This window comes from Cricetulus griseus, chromosome 5, assembly GCF_003668045.3.
Source record: "Cricetulus griseus strain 17A/GY chromosome 5, alternate assembly CriGri-PICRH-1.0, whole genome shotgun sequence".
Taxonomy (NCBI): Eukaryota; Metazoa; Chordata; class Mammalia; order Rodentia; family Cricetidae; genus Cricetulus; species Cricetulus griseus.
This window is the reverse complement of record NC_048598.1, coordinates 123,359,910-123,375,973: the sequence shown is the minus strand read 5'-3', so window position 1 is coordinate 123,375,973 and position 16,064 is coordinate 123,359,910. Positions and strand designations below refer to the sequence as shown.

The following is a 16,064-nucleotide window of genomic DNA, read 5'->3' as shown; positions in this document are numbered from 1 at the left end:
TGTCCTCCCTGGGAGTCTCCAAATTGCTCACCCAGTTTTCTCCTCCACCAACAGTCCCAGGAAATAAACTAAAGTGATCGAAGCAGGGAAAGACCCTCAGCTCCGGGAGAGGGGGAGGGGGCTGACAGGAAGAGGGCGGTGTCTTTAAACTACCAATACATTACAAAGAATCAGTTCAAAGCCAAAGGACTCTCTTAAGAGTCCATGTTGCTGTAAGAGACAGGGGCAGGGCCCCAGGTCGCCTGTTTAAGGAAGCCCATTGTGGTGTGGTTTAAATTACCCCTGCTTGTCTGAAGTGAGTAAAAGGGCACCGTTTCAGGGCTTAGGATTCCTGAGTGAGCTAATACAGGATGCCTTTAGCCGAAGGAGAAAAAAAAAAAGAAAAAGAAAAAACTTCAGTCGGCTCTCTAAACTCCCCCCCTTTTAAGTTTAAAAAAGGGAATGAATGTTACCATTTTTGGACATGAGCATTCTCCCTCAAGCCCAGCCCTAACCGCACTATCCAGAGGGACGCGCCATCCTGCCCCCCCATACCCAGATCACGAAGGCGGGGGGGGGGAGTATGAAATGGGGAGGGATTGGACAGGAATGGGGGGGTTCGGGGTACGTGGCTGCCTAGGGAAAAGGCTCGCTTTGCAGGCAGGAAGCCGCGGCAGGGTTAATGCACACACACACACACACACACACACACACACACACACACACACACACACACACACACACACGCGAGTGGTTTCTGACCTCTTCCTGCCACTAGCCAGAACCCATCACCAATTCCCCAGCCCAGACGGGGCAGCAAACCTGGACCTCGCTGATGGCTTTTAGGATACAGCGAGTGGCTAAGCAGGGATCCTCAAAGGACGATCCCAAATATCTCCTGGGACGGTCCCTGACCCCTGAGCCCTTCAACTACAGCCAAGCTACCCAAACTCGCGTTTCACCAGGAAAAGAGCGAGCCGGTGGAGCAGAACACAGATGCAAGGCTTGCAGATACCAGCTCACTGAGTTAAGCAATAAAACGGTTCACCGTCCTGACCCCGCCCCCACAGGGCCCCGGGAGCCCGCGAACAGCCCCCGATTTTCTCGGCCCCAGCCGCACTCCAGCACGTCCACTTCCAGGTAGATACCGAAGCGGCCGCCAAACCCTCCGGCACCCGCTCCGATGCCTGCCGACCCGGCTAGGGACGCAGAGTGCCGGGCACCTTGCCCCTACTGTACAGAGCCCCAGGGGCGGCCCAGGAAGAGCGCTGCCACCGCACGCCATATGGAGGCGCCAGGAAGAAGGGAAGGAAGGGGAAAATCGATCCCGAGTAAGCAGCCATGGAGCCCAAGTCTCAGCCCCAGCCTCTTGAGCACCGCCCCCACGCCCTGCCCACGCCGGCATGGTTTCGGCAGCAGCGGGGTGGCCTGGACCACCCGCCCCGAGGCGACCTGCCCGCCGGCGGGGCCACCTCCCCGCGCAGGGGCTCGCGGTTCGCGGGCTACAGGGCAGGGTTGCTCCCCTCTTCCGCCCGGTGCCTGTAACCCAATACCCCAGCTCGCAGTGGCCGCGCTGTCCCCGCCTCCGCTCTTGCGCGCCGGGAACTGGTTTCCAGTCGGGAGCCCAGGAGTGCGGCGGGCAGAGCGGATTTGGGACTCGGGGATGCGGCGGGTGGGGGTAGCTGCTAACCTTCCTCTGCTGCTTCTCCCAGGCCGGATCCAGGAGCAGGTCCCGGTCCCAGTCCTCTTCGGGCTGCATGTAGTCGTTGGTCTGCTGGGAATCATAATGGTCCATGATGGTGCGCGCGTGCTAGGGGCTGGATTTTTTTTTTTTCCTCCACCTTCTCTCCAGGCGACGGCAGCTGCTGCCCGGGTGTGGGAAGGGAGTCAGCAGGGTTGGGCTAGGCTGGGCTGGCGGGGCCGGGCGCGATCGCTCCCCTGCGCCCGCTTCCGCCGCGGCTCTGCTAGCGGAGGCTGCTGCTGATGGTGGCGGCGGCTGGAGCTCGCGGACTGCCTTCCTGGGGCGCGCGCTCCGACCTAATCTCCACGCACACTGTGCTCAGTGAACACTCGCGCTGCCGGAGCCGAGGCGGGCGGGGGCGGGGAGAAGGGGCAGAGCCCTCCCGAGGTTCTCCATTGGCCAGGCCGAGTTGCCCAAACTTCCCCCCAGCGCCTCTCATTGGGAATTCCTGGCATCCGTCAGGCGGGTCCCTGTGCATATAGGTGGACTGGGCGGCCCCCTCTGGGCACGCACGCCACCGCCCACTCTCTGGGTTCCCACTCCCCCGCAGCTCATGTGACACCACCTTAAGCTGAACGGGAGTGGAGCCTGGGGACGCCTCCCGGAGCTCGGGGACCAAATAGCACTGCGTTCAGCAGCCGCGCGAGTCGTCGAGGATTGGCCCAGTTCCCTGCCGGCGGGAAGGCCTGGAACTTGGGCGCACCGGTGTTCCTGTGGTCCCAAGCGAGCTCCAAACCCCGGTCCTGCAAGGGAAAACCCGAGGAATATTTCGTTTTCTCTTTCTGGGGGAACCTGGGCCGGGACAAGTCCGTACCCTGGAAAGAGGAGGGGAGGGCCTACAGTAAAAAGGAATTTCCTGATTCCACCACCGCGCCCGCCCGCCCGCCCGCCCCTTAGGACCAAACTGATCCCTGTCTGGAGCTAGGTTTGTGACCAGCACACGGTTCTCAGGCCACTGAGCGTCCCCACCTCGTCAAGGAACCTTTGGGTACTTCTCTAGGGCTCGGGGCACTGGCCCGCTGCGGGCTTCATGAGTGGCAGCCGCGCTGCCTAGCTTCCCAGGCTCTCTGTAGGTATGCCCAGGTGGACTGACACAACTGAAGCTATCTTCTTCTCCAGCTTTCCTACACTTTCCTGAAAACTAGGAAGGGCCCTGGAATGACCTACCTATACCACGAATCCTTCCAAATACATACACCTGACGTATGTGAAAACTGAGATTCAAGAGCTGAGCTGGGCGAGAGACTTAGCATATCATGGACTCTACAGGTCAATTCTGTATCTACCCTTGTGCCTGACAAAACCTTACTGTCCTTGGAGGAGGAAGAAATAGTGCAAGAAACAACTAAACTACTTGGTGCCTGCTGCTGCTCTCTGGGCTCAGCAAAGGGGGTGGAAATTTCTTGGTCCAGTAGCGTTGCATCCTGGGAAGAGGCTGCCGGCTTCCTGGTGGTCTCCTGAGGGATGGATGCTGAGTATGAAAAGCAGTAGCCAGTAAGCCTGCTGTTTGGTTGTGCGCTCTGATGTGGACAAGAGATACGCCCTTCTTGCATCTAGGGCTTTATTTATACAGTCGTCCCTTAATATTCAGGGGAACTGATTCCAGGACCACTGCAGATACCAAAAATCTGCAAATGCTTAAATCACATGTATATAATGGCACAAGATGGATATGTAACCTACATACACTCACTGTACATTTTAAATCATTCCGGGATAGAAATGACATGTGACTACTCATACTGTTGAGGAAATCCTGACAGGAAAAAGAAGTCTACACAGTCAGCTCCCCCACACACACCCTTGGGAGACTTTTAATCTGTGGTTCAATCCAAGATTCTAACTTGTAAAAATGGAGGCCAAGTTGTATTTGTAGGACGACTGGTTGTTAATCTTGAAGCCAGAATAGTCTATCATGTTACACAGTGATGTTTACTGACAGGAAGAGTTCTGAATAGAATACTTAAAAGCCCACAACGGTCAGAGTGGGAGTGGGGTAAAAAGCCTGCCTGTGGTAGGCAGAGGACACTGTGATGCCAGTAGAAGCAGATATCAGCAGTGTTAGTCCTCGAGTCATTAGTCAGCCACACGTTCATGCCAGTGTTAACCATCAGCACTGTGCCTGTCCTCTCTAAGGAAACAACAGGAGATTTATGAACTATTTCATAAGCCTTTCTAAACTATGATTCTAAACCTAACATAGAAGGCAATGATGATGCCATATCTGTTCATTCACTCAATAAATTTTTTTTTCTGAATACCTTCTGTGTGTCGGGGAACATGCTAGACATCATGTATATAATAAAGATGAAAAAAATCCACAATCCCTTCCCCACACAGCCTGTCAGAGACAAACTTGGAAGCAAAGATGTGACTGAATGAGACAGAAGCAGGGGTCTGTCTGGTGCCGTTCTGCAGAACCCTGGGGAGCCCTGAGCTGCATGGGGAAGAAGGGTCCAGGTAGAAATTGCCTAAGCTCTAGGGAATAAGACTCAGATGAGTGTGGGATATTATTCCAGGGAGAGGGACGGGGTAGTCAGCACAAAGGGCACAGGAGACTCCATGGCATACGGCTGGATGTCTACCATCTCAAGGTGGCTAGACTGGAGCTATTAGGGGAATGAGGCTGGAGAGGAGCCCCCAGTGTACCCTGTGAAGTGAAGTCAGAGGGAAACAAACAGCTGGCTGCACGCTGCAAGACCAGGTGCAGAAATCTAGAGTGTAACAGGAAAGATGAGGATAGATGCAATACTTGGGGACAAAAGGGAGTTTGGCTATCAAGAGGAGAGAGTGTTTCGGGACAATGGAACAGACCATGAGGTTTACCTGGAATAAATATTTCAGTTCCACCTAACAGAAAATAGACCAAAGCCCAGAGAGAGGTGGAAATTCCTCCAACTCAAATGTGATACCTAGAGGCATTCCTGTAATCTAGTGACTTTCAACTCTAGTTTTTTTTTTTTGATGTTGTTTTTTGGGTTTTTTGTGGGGGGTTGTTTGTTGTTTTTCAAGACAGGGTTTCTCTATGTAGTTCCAGGCTGTCCTGGAACTCATTTTGTAGATAAGGCTTGGCTTGAACTCACAGAGATCCACCTGCCTCTGCCTCTGCCTCCCAAGTGTATCACCACAGCCTGGCTATAACCCATTCTTAAGCTGGTGTCTTTGGACTTCCATGTTCCTGCCCCTAGAACTTCCTGCCACCCCTCAATCTTTCTCTCCCTTACATCTTCAGCCCTCTCCTCCAAATTGGATCCATCTTTCAGACTACAAGTAACTCAAGTTTCTATTTTAAAGAAATCTTCCTTTGACTACCGCCCCTCCCTCGCTCCATTGCCACTGCTTCTTTCTTCTGTTTATGATCTTAATTTATTCACCACTGAGTGCCTCTTAAACTCACAGTTATGACCACGCCACTGAAAGGGCAGACAAGGGAATTTTCAGCTGTGAGAGCCACAGACCATTATTTTAGGCCTTGTGCCCAGGCTTCTCAGGTATCTGATGTGACCCATTTTCCTCACCTTGAAAACCTATCCCCCCTGTACTTCCATGGTATGGGGAAGCTCCAAGCTCTCTGCCCACACCCCACCCCCCACCCCCACCCCACCCCCCGGTCTGGATGTTTGTAACATCCACCTTTAAATCATAGCATAACTCATTATAAAGTACATTAGTCAAGTATATCCATCCAAACATCTACATCCTTGGCTGCTAAGTGAAGATACAAGGCATTCCCATAACCCAGTCCAGTTCACATTCCCAAGCCATTCTTACCATCTTTTTTTTAAAGGCTGGCCTTGAACTCAAAGGGATCAGCCTGCTTCTGTCTCCAAGAGCTGAGAATAAAGGCATTCACCACCATTCCTGACTTAGGTGTGTTATCTTCTCGTTTTGAGATAGTGTCTGGTGTAGCCCAGGCTGGTCTCCAATTTCCTATGTAGCTGAGGATAACCCTGAACTTCGTTTTACTATGCCTGATATATGCACTACTGGGAACTGAACCTAAGACCTTATAAATGCTAGGCTATATTCTATCAGCTGAGTTGTATCCCCAGTCGTGTGTGTGTGTGTGTGTGTGTGTGTTTGTGTGTGTGTGTGTGTTTGTGTGATATGTATTTTTCCACTATAGGAGTGTATCCCGAGTAACTGCTCCTTCATCATGTCCACAGGCGTTTTCACTGCTTACTGGTTAGAACTACCATGACAAAAAGCCACCATGAACATTTTGGGGTATGTTTGTGATGAACACATGCATTCATTTCTCTTGCAGGTATACCTCAGAGTGTAACTGCTAGGTCATGGGGTTGGCATATGCTTCACTTTAGTAAATATTGTCAAAACAAATTTTCAAATTGGCTGTAACAACTTACTCTCTAGCAGCAGGAGATGAGGATTTCGGTTGCTTTTCCTACCACCTGGTATTGTTTTTTTTAAAAAAAGCCATTATAATGGGTGAACAGTGGGTTATTTTGGGGGTGAGTCTTTTCGTGTGCTATTGATCATCTGAATGAATTATAACACCTGTTCTTGCCACCATGGGTTCTGTTTGCCACCCGAGTGCATATTTCACTAATTCCCCAAATTTCGTTCATTTACCCATTCATTCATTCATTCATTCATTCATCTGCTCACCAGGTATTTATCTATGCCTGGCACTATGCTAGAGGCAAAGAGTGGAGAAAGAGGGCCTGGATGTAGCAGGCTCTCTTGGGCCACCAACCAGCTCCCAAATCATGATTCGGAGACTTATTATTAGTTATAAATACTCAGCCTTACCTCATGCTTGTCCCACTAGCTCCTTAACTTAATTTAACCTGATTCTCTTCATCTCCGTTTTGCCTTAGGGCCTCTTTCTTTCATTCTATAGGTCCTACCTTCCTGCTTCCTCCCTGGCTGGCTGGCTGGCTGGCTGGTGTCTCCCTATCTTTCTCCCTCCTTCTCTCTTCCCTCTTAAGTCTAGATTCCTCCTCCTGCTTTTTCTTGATGCCTCCCAGGCCCGCCTATCCCTCTACTGCCTAGCTATTGGCAGTTTTGCTTTTTATTAGACCAATCAGATGCCTTAGGCAGGCAAAGCAACACATTTTTACGTTGTTAAACAAATGCAGCACAAGCAAATGTAATACATCTTTACATAGTTAAAGTAATGCTCCACAACTATTTTCCAGGCAGGAATATGTGAAGCCGAAATTCATGGGGTGGGGGGCAGTCAGTGCTTTGCCAGGCAGGCAAAGCACATCATTTCAAGAGGGAAGTGTGTGCATAGTCCTTGCAGGGGGAGGAACTAGGCTGCCAAGTACAATATTGCAAGAGGAGTGTGTGCATAGCCCAAACCAAATGAGGCTTCTAGAGCAGGGAGCTTGGGGACATCTTTCGAGGGGCTGCATCTGAATGAGGCTTCATGTGGTAGTGGATTCTTTCCAGTTCCTGGTCAAAGCTCAACAGTTTTTTTTTCCCCTGGGGGGTATTTCTTTTTTATTTGTTTGTTTTTACCTTTTCTTTCCCAAATAATGTTTTGTTAAGCATACAAATAAATAAGTGTTATCTGAAAAAAAAGTAATATTCCACAACAGCTCAGGAGATGCTTCATTCAATAAAGTGCTTGCTGTGTAAGTAGGAGGACTTGATCTTCACCACCTACGTAAAAGCTGGGCACAGTAGCCCATGTCTGTGCCTCCTAAATGTTGGGATTAAAGTACCTCCATGCCGCACCTGACATTTCAAATGAAAGTTTAATGGGAATATATATATATATATATATATATATATATATATATATATATCCCTAGCTGGGCACAGTGGCACATACCCATAGTCTAACTAGAGTGGAGATGGAAACCAGAGGATCACTTGAGACTGTGAGTTTGAGACGAGTAGGGTAACTTAAGAAGACGCAAAACAAACAAGACAGAACAGAATCCTGGGCTGGAGGTATAGCTCAGTGGAGGGGGCATGCTTAGCATGTTTGGAGCCCTGGGTTCAAGCCCCATCACTCCCTGGAGTTCTGTGCACAGAGAAAATGGAGTGAGGTGAGATGGTGAATGAAGGGCAAAGGGGAAGAGTAACCTAGGGAACCACACTGACCCCTCCCAGAGACTCAGCTGTTACTGTCTCTTTGCATTACTCTGGCTGCAAAAACAAAGGAACTGGGGGTGTGGGATGAGCTCTTATGATTATACCCACTAGTGGGTGGGGACTGAAACTCAGGAAATTTGCTCAGGTGTGGTGAAGAAGAGAGCACTGAAGTTGCTTCTCCACTAGGTGAGCCTTTTCACTGTGGAACTACTGCTCAAGGAAGATGCCCCCACCTCCCACTTTGCTGCAGCCTCCTCCTCCATTACCCATTCATGCTCAGGACAGCTGTTTCAGTGAGTCACTGGAAGCCACAGGTGCCCCATTGTTGAGAGAGTCTTGCTCTGGGTAGAGGAACAAATCTCTCTGAGAAAGAAGGGGCCTCTACAACAAGCATTCATTCTCCTTGCCCTACTAGGAGGTGTTGGCCCTGCAGAGCCCTGTAGGGAAACACAAAGTAGGTTCTATAAGATACTGGAAACTGCTAAGTGGTGGTGGCCCACACCTTTAATCCCAGCAGAGGCAGGTGGATCTCTAAATTCAAGGACAGCCTGGTCTACACAGCATGTTTTGGAACAGCCAGGGCTACACAGAGGATCCCTGTCTTGAACTTCCCTCCTACTATATGAGAGAGAGAGAGAGAGAGAGAGAGAGAGAGAGAGAGAGAGAGAGAGAGAGAATGGAAACCTTTTTCACTGTGAAACCCCTACTTCAGCAGTCTTTTATCCTGGGTTCTCTCCCTTTCTGGACCTATCCCAAGAGCACAGAAGCCCAGTAGTCATTTAAATACAGAATTCGAATCCTCAATCTGAACCTCCAGACTTTGCTTGTCTGGTTATTTTTATTTACTTTTGTTTTGTTATTTTTTAAAGAGCCTAGGCTGCTCTTGAACTCTACATAGCTAAAGATGACCTTGAACTCTGGCCCTCTTGCCTTCACCTCCCAAGTGCTGGGAGCTTTTTTAAATTTTTATTTATTGATGTTATGTGTATTGGTGTTTTGTATGCATGTAATTCTGTGCACCACGTGTGTGCCTGGTGTCCGAGAAGGCAGAAACAGGTATGAGATCCCTCCTGGGACTGGAGCTACAGATGGGTGTGAGCTGCCAGGTGGATGCTGGGAATTGAATCTAGGTCCTCTAGAAGGGTAGTCAGTGCTTGTAACCTCTGAGCCATCTCTCTAACCCCCTACCCCACTCCCCTTACAGGTGCTGGGATTCCAGGCTTGCATCACCATGTCCAGTGAAATCCAAAATGTGAAATATTCCCTAAGTTGAAACTTTTTAGAGTGCCAACATAACACCACAAGTGGAAAATTCCACACCTCCCCTCACGTGCTAGATGGCAGGCAACATGCAGATGTACTAAAAATATTGTGTAAAATTACCTTTCAGCTGTGTATTTGCAACAGAAATTAATTTTGTATTAAGACTTTCAGCTCTATTCCTGAGATACCACATTACACATATGCAAATACTCCCAAATCAGGGGTAGGGACCCTGAAATCTGAAACAAGTCTAGTCCTAAACACTTTGAATCAAGGATATTCCACCTTAAGCTGCAGAGGGAGCTAGGAAAAACTCACTATGTCTCCTGGTTACCCTCAGCTGTCAACTTGACACAACCTGAAGAGTCTCAGTGTGGGGACCACATCAATCAGGCTGGTGTGTGGGCATCTCTGGGGGACATTTTCTTGATTGCTAATTGATGTAAGAGGGCCCAGTCCTCAATGTCATTCCTAGCCAGGGGGTTTGAACTGTATAAGTTAGCTAAAAGTTAGCTGAAAGCTAGGGAGAGCAAGCCAGTAGGCAGTATTCTTCCAGAGTCTCTGCTTCAGTTCCTGCCTCCAGATTCCTACCCTGACTTCCTTTCCTGATAAACTGTTACCTGAAGATGTAAGAGTAAATAAATAAGCCCTTTCTTCCCAAATTTGTTCTTTAAGCATGGTGTTTATCACAGCGACAGAAGGCAAACAACACTATGGATTCTTGGGTTTCTAGGTCAGAATGTCAGAAAGACCCAATAACAAACTCATACAACACACCTGTTGTAGCTGACACATCATTCTCTGCTTTATTTGAGCCTTTTGCCCACATTTTCCATCTCCTGTGTTCCTGAGGTATTTACTGTAGGAAATATGGCTTTAGTAAAATTCCATAGCACTGCCTCAGTTTCCCTATCAAACCTGAGAGAGGCCCTGGGAAGTCAGTCCTTTGTCATGGTCACGCAGTTCATAAATCCTTGAGCCTTTTGGAAGGTGGTGCTGGAGACACTGAGTGGGCTGTGTCCCTTAAGAGTCAACAGCTCTGAGCACCTCATCTTCTGCTTAACTGGGACTGTTTCCTGAGAGCCATTCCTCCTCCCACCACAGCCTGTAGGGTGTGGGGACAGTGGGCACATTGCCCTTACAGGATCTCTAATAAAAGACTGGTCTGGAGCAAGCAAAAGAGTTTCTTTGCTTTCCACACAGCCCAGCTCCCTGGGCTCAGGACAGAACTGCAGGCTTTCTGGTACCCTCTTTTCTTCAGTGAGCCTGCTTCCATCTCTCTCCCAACTTCCTAGACTTAAAAGCAGTGAAGGACCCTCAGCTATCTCTTGCTGCAGCAGCTACTCTGAGGTCAGCTCTGAGAACAAAGATAGCCATGCTTGACAGCCATCCTGCTTGGGCCTGCTAGGAAAAGCTGGAAAGACCTCCCAGATATCTCTAGTTCCCAGCAAATACCAGCAGGCAAAACACCCAAAGTACAGCTGGGAATTCCTGGTGAGCAATACCCCCCACCCACCCACCCCCACCCGGGCGCTGGCCGACAGATTCCTGACGCTGGGGGAGGCTGAGGCAGGAGTGCTAGCTCTCAGCCCCAGAGGCGGACTAGGTCACTTCCTGGAGTTGAAGAGATTGCTTGTGGGGGAGGGCCCGGTTCTCCCTAGGTGGGAGGCTGGATAAGGTCAGGAATAGAGTCCTGGGATCAGCTGAATAAACCCAGGACTTTACTCAGAAGCAGCGTGACAGGCGGGACTGGCCAGGTGATCTTTAAGCGTCTGGCCCTTTTCTTGAAACCCTCCTCAGAATCCTTCCTCCTGTGTCAAGGACAAAGAAAGTATCTGACCGCCTTGAGTAGGAAGTTTCTTTTGAAAGGATACAAATGCTCACAAGCCCATTAGCTTTTGTGTTAATCTTTGAATTAGTTATTTTCGTTAGCCTACAAAGTGACAGGTCATCATTCTAACAGACATGCATAGAGCACTACATTTCCTTATTTTTCTCATTCCCCTCTCTTGCTCCTCCTCTTCTATTTCCTTTTCTCACTCCTTTCTTTTGCCTTCCTCTCCCTACTCTTTTCATCCTTCCCTTTCCCTTTCCTTTCTTTTTTTTTCAGCCCCCGAAACAAAGTCTTACTTTGTAGCCCAAGCTAGACTGTGGCTCAGTCTAGGCTCAAACTCAGAGAAATCCTCCTGCTTCAGTTTCCTCAATGTGGGGATTATAAGCATGAGCTGCCATCCTCCCCACCCAAACAAAGTCTTACTTTGTAGCCCAAGCTAGACTGTGACTCAGTCTAGGCCCAAACTCAGAGAAATTCTCCTGTTTCAGTTTCCTTAGTGTGGGGATAACAAGCATGAGCTGCCATGCCCAATTGTTAAAATATTCTTTCAATTTGCACAAACATAAAACAGGGTATAGATGCTTTAGGCTTTTCCATTTAGCATTAACAACAAAATCGAGATAGATTCTATTTAAAAGAAGCTATAAAGCCAGTTTAGTTCCAATGAGCCTGTTCACTTAAATGTGACAGTTGCTATTTGCTGAAACTAAATTACCAATGGCCATGTGATTCAGGTGTGGCTAGGCTGGGGCAGGTACATCCTTAGTGCCTGGGATGTCTGTGTTACCAACAGCCAGGCGATGACTCAAGCCTCCTGCCACTCTCTCAGTTTGAATTGCTGCATCGGGGTGTCTTCCAGCCTTCTCTTGATGGGAACACACTGTAAAGCAAGAAGTTCCCTCCTGCTGTTTTCTCATTAACACTCAACAATTAGTCTTTAAAACAACTTGAGGAGATCCTTAATTTTCAGGACCGCATTGGTAACCAAAAGAGCCTGGCCTTCATCTCAGCTACCTCCCAGGACAGTTGGGCACACCCATTCCTTCATTTAGCCATTGCTTATAGAGTACCTACCATGTGCTAGGCTCTGTCCTAGGCAGAAAGATATAGCAGGGGTGAAAGTCTCTGTCCTGTGAAGCATATATTTCAGTGGGAGAGGCTGATAAAATAATTAAGAATTTGTCTCAAGGGGAAAAAATGAGCTGGAGGGGGGGATCTAGAAGAAAGGATAGGACAGAAGGCACTTACTTCTTAAAGGTGAGGTTCCTATCAGAGAAATGGCGTGGTATTTAAGAGCACTTGCTGCACAGGTATGAATGGCTGAGTTCAAATCTCTAAGTAAAAAAGCCAGTGGCTCAGGGGCTGGAGAGATGGCTTCATGGTTAAGATGATAGACTGTTCTTCCAGAGAACCAGGGTTCAATTCCCAGCACCCACATGGCAGCTAACAACTATCTGTAACTCCAAGATCTTCACAAAGAGACACAGGCAAGCAAAACACCAATGAAATAAAGAAATGTGATTCCCCTGCTTCAGTTTCCTCAGTGCTGGGATTACAAGTGTGAGCTGCCAGGCTCAATTTCTAAAATACTCTTTTGATCTGCACAAACATAAAACTAGGTACAAACTCTTTAGATTTTTCCCTTAGCAGTCACAGCAATGTGTGTGCCTGTAACCCCAGCAATGAGGGGAGAGACGGGAGGGTCATTGGAGCTTGCTGTTTGCCAGGCCTAGCTCCAGGTTCAAGGAGAGACCCTGTCTTAAAAGAAGGCAGGGAGCAATAGAGCATATGCACACACAGAAATACACTCATACTCACACACCACATGCACAGACACATTCATACACAAAACAGCAAATTTAACAGAGTGTTGAAGGGAAGACTTGTTGAAGGGAAGCATCTGAGACCTAAATGAGGGGAAGAAACAAGAGCATTCTACAAACAGCCAGGAGGCCAGGTGGCTTGAGGGGAGCAGCACCGAGACACACAGAAGCACACAGAAGTAAGAATGCAGGGACAATAAGTATCTGTTGTTTGACTGCTTGGCAACCAATTCCTGCTCCTGGCAACTGTGGCTCTATATTCCTCTGGGAAAGCACCACCCCTATGCTTCAGGTAGAGTTTACTCCACCCCTTATAAGCCTGGCCAATCAGGCATAATAATTGATTTAGGAATGATCATGACACCCAATCAGAATGAAGGATGAGTGAGAAGCTGCCTTTCCCTGAGATGCCAGCAGTAAGAAAGGGTCTGGTGCAGTCAGGTGTCTGATTTGAGAAGAGGGGAAAAAGTCCTAAAATAAAGTTCCAGAACTGGAACCCTGGAACTGGAGTTAAGGATATTGTGAGCCGTGGGTATTGAAAACTGAACCAGAGTCCTAGCAGCAAGTGCTCTTAACCATAGTCCTCTCTCTAGCCCACCATCTCTATTTTGATGTCCCACAACCCAGGCTGGCCTCAAGCTCTATATGTATCTGAGGATGATCTTGACTTTGTGATCCTCCAGTCTCCACCTCCAAGGGCTGGGATTCCAGATGTGTGCCACCATACTGGGTTTATCCTGCCATCTTGAGCCCTGGCATTCAAGTTTTACTTAGTTGCAGGTGTCTCACTTGCGTGCAGCAAAGCAGCTGCTCCCTGTGTAAGCTAACAGCTGGTGATCGCTGCATGAGAAAGTGCTGCAAAGCTGGCAGTCTCAAAGGAAGGCAGGGCACCGCTGCTGAGGAGCAGGTCTGGAGAGCCCTAAGCTGTGGCTCAGGGTCTCTTTGGTGACTTCAGACTGAAGCCTGAAGGCTGTGCTGTCCCAGCGGTCCCCAGATGTGGCTTGCTCCTTGCCACCCAGGCTGTCTGTAAGTTGTGTCTTTGTGACAAGGTACTGAGGGAGCCAAGAGAGAGCAAGTGAAGAGGAAGCCTTAGCACAGTTTTTGAACACATCTTTGAAGTAACACATGGTCGCCTCCACTTGTTTCTGCTCACCTCCAGTCATGAATCCATGGTCCAGTGTTTCTGTGTTCCTCACATCGTCCCATTTCTTACAAACAGGAAAGCCCCAGCTTCTCTGGAGAAGGCAGGGTTGCCTGTGGTCACACAGATGCTGAGGTGCAGAATTCTGGCTCTTCCTTTTTCTGCTGCTGACTTTGTTCAATGCTATGTGTTGAGAGGCTGTGTGACCTTCCTGAGGGCCTAGCTCCCTTCTTGGATAGCAGTCTTTCACAGAGCACTCACTGTGTGTGGGAAGCACAATGATTACTGTCTGTTTTCTGAAGAAGTGGCAAGACCACAGACAGATGTGACCAGAGTCTAACTCCAAGCCTCATGCCTGACAGGACATGATAATGGAGCAAGCATTCTGAAAGCACACACTAAAGGACATGACCTGTGCAGAGGAAAACTGGATACCAGGCAGACTTTTCATCCCTCACAGCTGAGGACGGGGCTTTTACCAGCTTCTGGTTGGCTGCAGAGGTTGTAGACAAGACAGAGTGGACATGTTCAAACTGAAAGCCCACATCCCAGCTTCTTGGTGAACTTAGGCAGTTCTTTCTACATCTAAGGGCCAAGCAGTGCTAGGTAGGATTTGAGATGACTCCAGATGGAGAAGGGCAGCTCTGGCCTGTATGACTCAGCCACACAGGAGCAGAACCCTGCCCTTCTCCACTAGGCACACTGATTGCCCTGGTAGGGAGGACCTCTGCCTAGCACTAAGGGTGACTTCCTGTGGCTGGCCCTTATATATTGACTGGGTACCACCTTGAGCCCTACCTATCATTAAAAAAATGTAAAAAAAAAAAAAAGTGGTAGGGTGACATGCTTTATAATTGCTGCACTCAAGAGTCTGGGGCAGAAGGATTCTAAGTTCAAGGCCAGCCTGGTCTATTTATGAGTTGCTGGACAGAATGAGCAACATAGAGAGACCCTGCCAGGGAAGGAGAGAGGAAAGATGATTACTAGCATCTCAAGCCTTTCCTTGCATGTATTCAAGCTAAATTTGAGCTGCCATCTTTGATGGGGCCCATAGAACATTAACTCTGCCTTAACCCATCTGGGCTTTCTTGCAGACCTCAGCCAGCTGAAACATGTTTGGATCAAAGACAAATTTCATCAACTCATGTCTGCCTCCAGCCTTCGCTATGCACATTAGGCAACAGCAGCCACAAGTTGGTCTTTGTGGGCTCCATTGTCACAGCTGTTGGTATAGACACAAATACTAGGCAAGATAATAACCAGAGGATAAATAGTCCTTTAACCAGAGGCCCCGAGTACTCTGGGAACATTACCTCATGCCCACCTGACACACTCCCACATACCTTTTTTCCCCCAAGTCCCTCTTACGTGTTGGAAAGGCCTTCACCATCCCACTAACTCCATTTTGGTACAGCTTCAGACCCTGTTTATGGTCTTTCAAAGAGCTGTCTTGAGGGGAGACCTTGAGGAAGTGGTTGTCCAGGCCTCTGAGGCCCTCCAAGCTCCACCATGCCTACCCTCTACTACCCTACGTCTTCCCATTCTTGAAACTAAAAGAGCATTGCTGACAATGTGCGTTGAAGTGTTTCAAATGCCAAGGATGGAAACCATTGGATACGTATAATTTTGTAACTGGCATGTGGCATGCTGAAATTGTTGGAACCCACATGCTTGGTGTGCCAGATTTATAGGCTACCTGCAAATACAAGCTGTTCTTACAACATTGTAATATCTAGACTGCTGCCCACTTCTTTCAGGCTTTCTTTCCTTCTTCCCTCCTTTCTTCCCGCCATGAAAAAATCAAGATGCTGGCCCAGCAGAATCCAGTTCCTGCTGAGACACAGATAACTCATTCCTCCTCCAAAGAGTTTCTGGGAACCATAGCAGATCAAAATGTGGGGTGCCTTGAAGTGCTGATCCCTCACTCGCTTTGGAAATAAACCTGTGGGCAAGCGTGGATTATGCAGAGTGCAAAAGGAAATACAAGGGATGCGTTGACAGAGCAGTGCCTTCTGTCCAAAGAGATTGACAGCAAAATGGAATAATGTGGGCTCTGAGATATTTTCAACTGTGTAAGGAAAAAGTGACAGCGGGACCAGGGACAGCAGTGTCTGTTCCAGTCATCTGTGAACATCTGTTGGCCCAGTTCCCTGGAAAAAGCATTATCATACTCTGGGTTGACTGAGGAGGAAGGCAGGAGAGGGAGCATCTGCC

General features: G+C 48.7%; 1 protein-coding gene across 4 annotated transcripts in view; it reads right to left on the bottom strand.

Annotated features, from left to right (window-relative positions):
* Actn1 (actinin alpha 1) overlaps window positions 1-2,069 on the bottom strand; it is a 94,019-nt gene extending 91,950 nt beyond the window's left edge. For 2 of the 4 annotated variants that reach the window (XM_027418394.2, XM_027418396.2), the window contains exon 1: window positions 1,670-2,068. In XM_027418394.2, coding sequence (XP_027274195.1) covers window positions 1,670-1,774 — 105 coding nt within the window. In that variant the 5' untranslated portion in view covers window positions 1,775-2,068. Of the gene's footprint in view, window positions 1-1,669 lie in introns of all 4 variants that reach the window. The other 2 variants (XM_027418397.2, XM_027418393.2) reach the window with 2 other exon arrangements.
* Between the last annotated feature and the right edge of the window lie 13,995 nt (window positions 2,070-16,064).